At 58.4% G+C, this 6220-nt stretch overlaps 1 protein-coding gene across 1 annotated transcript; it reads left to right on the top strand.

Annotated features, from left to right (window-relative positions):
• Positions 1 to 1836: 1836 nt before the first annotated feature.
• Bhlhe41 (basic helix-loop-helix family member e41) lies at positions 1837 to 4805 on the top strand. The gene is made up of 5 exons (XM_012950111.2): positions 1837 to 1979; positions 2136 to 2199; positions 2491 to 2598; positions 2960 to 3071; positions 3584 to 4805. The coding sequence occupies exons 1-5, from the start codon at positions 1918 to 1920 to the stop codon at positions 4606 to 4608; spliced, it is 1371 nt and encodes a 456-aa protein (XP_012805565.2). The 5' UTR covers positions 1837 to 1917; the 3' UTR covers positions 4609 to 4805.
• The last annotated feature ends 1415 nt before the right edge of the window (positions 4806 to 6220 follow it).

Here is a 6220-nt window from a genome sequence, read left to right as displayed (position 1 = left end):
GCTGCCGGCGACCCAGATCCGTCCCCGGGAGCCCAAGCCTGAGCCAAGCCGAGCGGGGGACGAGGTGGGGGTGGAGAGGGTGGGGAGGCGGGCAGCAGCAGCTTAGTGACCCGTCCCTGGCCCTAGCCGCGCTCAATCCGGCGTGCCACCGCGCTTGGCTCACGTGCCACCGGCGCACACGCGTGTGGCGGACGGAAAGTGGGCATCACTTTTCAGTCCAACAACAACACGGCTATTGACACACCTACACCCGAGAGGTTCCCATCTAAACCTCTCCATCCACACGCCCCAGCACCCCCAGGTGACAAGCGACACTGGGGAGGGGGGGCTGGAACTGGATGTCCCCCCAACTTCCCCCGCAGGACCTGAGCTCCCCAGGCCCGCGTCTCTCGCGAGCGCAAGGCGGCGTGGGTGGTCTTGAGCGCATCAGCGGGCACCTCGGGCGACCGTCCCCGGCGGTGAGTCACGCTCTCCCGGGGTGGCTCCGGGGAGAGGTGACCCCCACCCCCCAGCTCCCGCTGGCCCCGGGCTGTCCCCGAGCTCGGTTGCAGGGCTGGAGTGCGCGCTGGAGCGCGCGCGCGCGCGGCCCCGCGCAGTGATGTGGCAGCCACGGCAGGTCGAATCACGTTGCTGGCCCTGTGCTTGTCCCCGCTGGAGACAGGATTAAGGAGGGAGGCTCCCGAGGTGCCAACGGTAGTAAACGTGGGCCAGGCTGCGCACACCCTGGCGAGCGGAGAGGGTGGCACCTAGGGAGAGGAGATGGGGACCCCGGGGGCTCGGGCGGGAGACCCGATCCAAGGCTGCCACCGGGCTTCTCCTTGGCGACCCCCTCGTGCCACCCTGTCCTCCCGGAGCCCAGGAGGCCACCGAACGTCGCCATCTGCAGTTGTTGTGATCAGTGACACCGCAATTCCGGCCGCAGCGGGAAGTTTAGGTGGCCCAGGGACACTGTTGTCGCCGTCCGAAAGACACTCCTCGGAATGCGACATTCTCGCCCGCCCAGTGACTACATTTTCATTTCTCTCCAGGGAGCGGATTGCAAGTGTCCACCCTTCTTGCAGGGGGGAAGGGGACACTCTCCAAAGAGCGCGCCAAGGTTGGGTGTTGTGGGGGGGGGGGGACTCCCTCCTCCAAGGCCACTTGAGCCTAGGAAGCCTGAAGTTTACACCACGGCTAATTTCTCTCCTCTGGTGCGAAGCAATGGCACAGTGGGTGGAAGAGCCACCAGCCACGTTCCCAATTCTGCACCGCCGAGATGAGGTGACGGCGGGACCCGGGGAGCCCCTGCGTCCCTCCCCCTCCCCAAACGCAGGCCGCACCGGCTTCGGGGAAGAAGATGAATAGCTCGGCCGCCGTTGTTTTTCCTTTCCGGTGGCCCTGATCAGGTGTCCACGCCCCCCTCCCTCCCAACGCACCCCCTCTCTCCCTCCCTCCCCCCCCCACGCCCGGCCCCTCCTCCCCCACCCCCCTCCGGGCTGGACCGCGGATGGTACGTTCCGCACGTGAGCTGGGTGCTGGTCTGGCCGGCGACGCGCGTGCCCTGTGGCCAAACACACAGCCCAGAGTTGGAGCAAAGTGCCAGCGCAGTGCGAGTGTGTGTGCGCGCGTGTGCGTGCGTGCGTGTCTGTGTGTGTGTGTGTGTGCGAGCGCGCGTGTGTGTGCGCGGCGGAGCGCGCGGCGGCGGCGGCGGCGGCGGCGGCGGGGGACCAACTGCTTCACACTTTCAACACTGCACTGAAGAGGGAGAGGAGACGACCCGGGGAGGCGCACGGATCCCACTACCACCCTCCGCCCTCCCCCGCCCCCCCCCACACACACCTCCTCCAACAAGATCTCCCCGAGGCGACCGTCCTGCAGATTCTGGGACGGAAACCCCCCCCCAACATCGAAAACGGAGGAAACAGCCAGCCATTGAACATGGACGAAGGAATTCCTCATTTGCAAGAGAGACAGTTACTGGACCATAGGGATTTTATAGGGTAAGGTGCAAAGAACCCTTGAGAATTTTCTGTCTGGGTTTCGGTTTGGCTTTTTTTTTTTTTTTCCTTTTCTTTTTCCTTCTCTAGAAAGTGGTACGGACAGGGCCGACAGCCCCTCCCGCAAAGGGTGCCTGATGCTAGTGATTTGTTTTGCAGCCTGGACTATTCCTCTTTGTATATGTGTAAACCCAAAAGGAGCATGAAGCGAGACGACAGCAAGGTAAGTTTGTTTCCCATAAACCTACCTACCTGGGATAGTTAATGAGGGCCATTGACTTCCCGGGCAAGCTCTGTCTGCGAATATTATTCCAGCCCCCGAGCTTCCCTGACTGAATTTTAAGTGGCTTGCTGGATACTCAGGGGGATATTAAGCACCGTACCTGAATTTAAATTGCATTTCAGAAGTCTAGAGGAAAGAGGTTTCATGGAATGGAATGGTTCTGAGTGGTGGGAGGGTGGCTGGACGCAGTGAGTGGATGGCTTAGCTCACTGTTTTCTCTTATATGTTAAGGACACCTACAAATTGCCGCACAGATTAATAGAAAAGAAAAGAAGAGACCGAATTAATGAATGCATTGCTCAGCTGAAAGACTTACTGCCTGAACATCTGAAATTGACAGTAAGATACACATTCTCATTCTCTGATGTTCTCTCGGGGCGTTGTTAATAGCCTGGCGCGACCTCTTCCGAGATACAGGAGTGAATGTAAATATTAAGAGGCCTGACTTTCCAACGTGTGCCTTAATGTACCTCACTCAGAATAGGGGCTCCCTGCTGAAGGCGGAGGGATCATTTATAACCTGTCTTGTGGAAAGCGCTAGGAGTGAAGGAGCAGTACTTCTTTCAAAGTGTTTGCCAGAAAGTTTCTGGACGTCCTGGAGAGCCAGTCAAGGGAAATGGGTGTCTCTGTGTGTTTTAAGTAACCAGCTCCCACACACACACACACCCTCCTCCTGGCCTTCTCCTTTGTGCCACTGCAGACCCTGGGGCACCTGGAGAAAGCCGTAGTCTTGGAATTAACTTTGAAACACTTGAAAGCGTTAACAACCTTGTCGGAGCAACAGCACCAAAAGATAATTGCTTTACAGAATGGTAAGTCAGTTCAGGGAAGCCTGGTGAAGCGGGGTGTGGGGGGAAGGCCGTCCACCCCTCAGGAGAACAGTGCTAGGACTTCCCCCCCCCCCCACACACTCCAACACACACACACACATCCATCCTCTATCGTGGACTGAGTTGCACTGGTGAAAACCGCTCGTCCTTTCCTTTAGTGGAAAGTGCCCGTTTCCCCGGGGCCCCATCCTGGAGGCTTCCATCAGCGCTCCCAGGAATCCCATCTCGTAGATGAAGCACCTCTTCACTTGGGTTCCTCGGCTGGAGGGAGAGCGCCCCCACTCCACACCCACCTCCCCTCTCTCTAAGGCATTCGGTGGATTGTATCCCTGGAATACCGAGGGAAAGCCCAGATCGCTTTAATCAGTGCAGCGCCCCACGTGATTAGCAGATGCTTTAACGTGGGGATTTTTCTTCTTGCCTCTCCCACCCACCCACCCACACCCCCCCCCCCCACCCCGGCACCCTACGCCCTTTCCCTCGGCGCATCCTAGGGGAGCGAGCTCTGAAATCTCCCATTCAGGCCGACTTGGATGCGTTCCACTCGGGGTTTCAAACGTGCGCCAAAGAAGTCTTGCAATACCTCTCCCGCTTCGAGAGCTGGACCCCCAGGGAGCCGCGCTGCGTCCAGCTGATCAACCACTTGCACGCCGTGGCCACCCAGTTCCTGCCCACCGCTCAGCTGTTGACTCCACAGGTCCCCCTGGGTAAAGGCCCGGGGATGCCCTCCTCCTCCTCCTCCTCCTCTTCCTCCTCCTCCTCCTCCTCCGGGGCCGCCCCGTGCTCGGAGCGCGCGGCGGCACCCAAGCTGGAGCCGCTGGCCCACTGCGTGCCGGTCATCCAGAGGACTCAGCCCAGCGCCGAGCTGTCCACCGCCGCCGCCGCCGCCGAGAACGACACGGACACGGACAGCGGCTACGGCGGCGAGGCCGAGGCTCGTCCGGATCGTGACCGGGGAGGCGGCGGCGGTGGCGCGGGGACGAGCCGCGTCACCATCAAGCAGGAGCCTCCTGGGGACGAGTGTCCTCCGGCGCCCAAGAGGATGAAGGTGGAGCTGCGCGCTGGCGCCGGCGGCGGCGGCGGCGGAGGCGGATCGGCGGCCGCGCTGCTGGGAACCGAACCCGGGGCGGCCGCGCTGCTGCGCCCGGACGCCGCGCTGCTGAGCTCGCTGGTGGCGCTGGGCGCCGGGGGAGGCTCGCCGTTCGCGCAGCCCGCCGCCCCCTTCTGCCTGCCCTTCTACTTCCTCTCGCCCTCCGCCGCCTACATGCAGCCCTTCCTGGACAAGGGTGGCCTGGAGAGGTACCTGTACCCGGCCGCCGCGGCCCCCTTCCCGCTGCTCTACCCGGGCATCCCCGCCGCCGCCGCCGCAGCCGCCGCCGCCGCCGCCGCCTCGACCCTGCTGGCGCACGACGTGGCGCCCCCCGGGGGGCCCCTGGGCCGCGCCCGCCTGCCCTTCGCGGGGGACCCGGACAGCATCGGTCACGAAGACCCCTCGCAGCCGGCCAAAGAGGGCCCCTGAGTCCCCTGCAAAATCCCTTCCTTTAGGAAGGACCCAGGTCGTTCCCCCCACCACCACCACCCACCCACCCACACATACACCCCCTCCCAGATACCCACGTTCAGACGCCCCTAGGTGTTGCTAGGAAGGATGCATCCTCCTGCGATCCCTTCCCTTAGAAAGGACCCTGGTTTCCCCCCATACCCTCTCCCCCCCACACACCCTCTCCCCCCCACCCACACACATACATACACCCCCTCCCAGATACCCACATTCAAACACCCCTAGGTGTTGCTAGGAAGGAAGCATCCTCCTGCAATCCCTTCCCTTAGGAAGGACCCAGGTCCCCTTCTCCCCCCCCCCCCACACACATACACCCCCTCCCAGATACCCACGTTCAAACACCCCTAGGTGTTGCTAGGAAGGAAGCATCCTGCTAGGTGCACAAAAGGCTTTAGGAGGAAAAACAAGTGTTTTCCTGTTTTTGCTTATCTCTGGACCGCTGTTAACACCCCCCACCCTGTGCCACACTAACCCGAACCCACCCCCATGGGGAAAGATCCTATGAGAAATACTGTTGCTTTTTTCTTTTAATAACTCCTTTCCTCTCCCCCATTCATTTAAGCTGTGTTCCAACCTCTTTAAAAAAAAAAAAAAGAAAGAAAGAAAGAAAAGAAATATGGAAGTTGATTCTGGAAGGAGTGCTATAGGTGGGCGAGCCAGTGGAACCAGGAATAGGGTGTCCAGGGTGTTGGGGCCTTTGACAGCCATGGCCAGGAAGCAGCAGGTAACCTTGTTGCTTAGCGCTGGGCCCGAGTTGCCCATTTATCTTAGGACGTGGTCCCCTGAAGTGGTGTGGGGTGCGGTGGGGGCTTTGAGACTCAAAGTTACTTTGTCAGTATTTTATAATATTAAGCTTTTTGAAAGACATCTATTTTTATGAAAGAAATGATATGGTTACCCACGTTGTCCTGTTCAGAAGCGACTGGAAAAAAAAAAAAAAAGAAATGGTATCTTTTAGAAACTTGCACTTGTTCGGAGAGATGCGGAGTTGGGGCCATCGGCTGTGAGTCTGGGTGGGAGACGGACCAAGAAGGCCACAGTTCTTCTTGGCCTTTGCTCGCCCTTTATTGAGAAATTGACCATGGACCAAGTGACTGGTGTTGATTTCTTCCCGATTGACATACTTCTGTTTCAGATACTTACCTTCAATGCGGCAATCTCCCCTCGTTCCTTAATCCATCACTTTCCCAAATTTTCATGATCAAAATAAATAAACAAAGTGCACTGGGCCGGGGGAAGAAAAGTCCACACTGACTTATCCTTATCAGATGACAGAAGCGGGAAGTTAGACTGGTCAACTGTGATTGGCAATGCTGTGGAGATGAATGGAGTCACCCGGGCCTTGCTCTCTCCAAGTCTATGTTTTATTTTTGTTTTTTTTGTTTTTTTTTTTTTTCTAGAGACCAAACCAGATACCAGATAATCACAAAGAAAGCTTTTTTAGAAAAAAATAATAATAATAATAATAAGGCTTAAACCAAGACCTTGTCTAGATATTTTTAGTCTGTTGCCAAGGTAGCACTGAGAAATCTCACTTGAACGTTATGTAAGGGGTGAGACAACCCGCTGA

This window comes from Jaculus jaculus, chromosome 22, assembly GCF_020740685.1.
Source record: "Jaculus jaculus isolate mJacJac1 chromosome 22, mJacJac1.mat.Y.cur, whole genome shotgun sequence".
NCBI classification, from domain to species: Eukaryota; Metazoa; Chordata; class Mammalia; order Rodentia; family Dipodidae; genus Jaculus; species Jaculus jaculus.
The sequence above is the reverse complement of the archived record's forward strand: the minus strand, read 5'-3'. Positions and strand labels throughout refer to the sequence as shown.

Bases quoted from the DNA above. Each gene is read 5' to 3' on its own strand.
- Bhlhe41 (XM_012950111.2), top strand. From the start codon at position 1,918: ATGGACGAAGGAATTCCTCATTTGCAAGAGAGACAGTTACTGGACCAT. The intron at 1,980-2,135 runs GTAAGGTGCAAA...TTTGTTTTGCAG, and splicing joins GACCATAGGGATTTTATAGG to CCTGGACTATTCCTCTTTGT. The intron at 2,599-2,959 runs GTAAGATACACA...GTGCCACTGCAG, and splicing joins CTGAACATCTGAAATTGACA to ACCCTGGGGCACCTGGAGAA.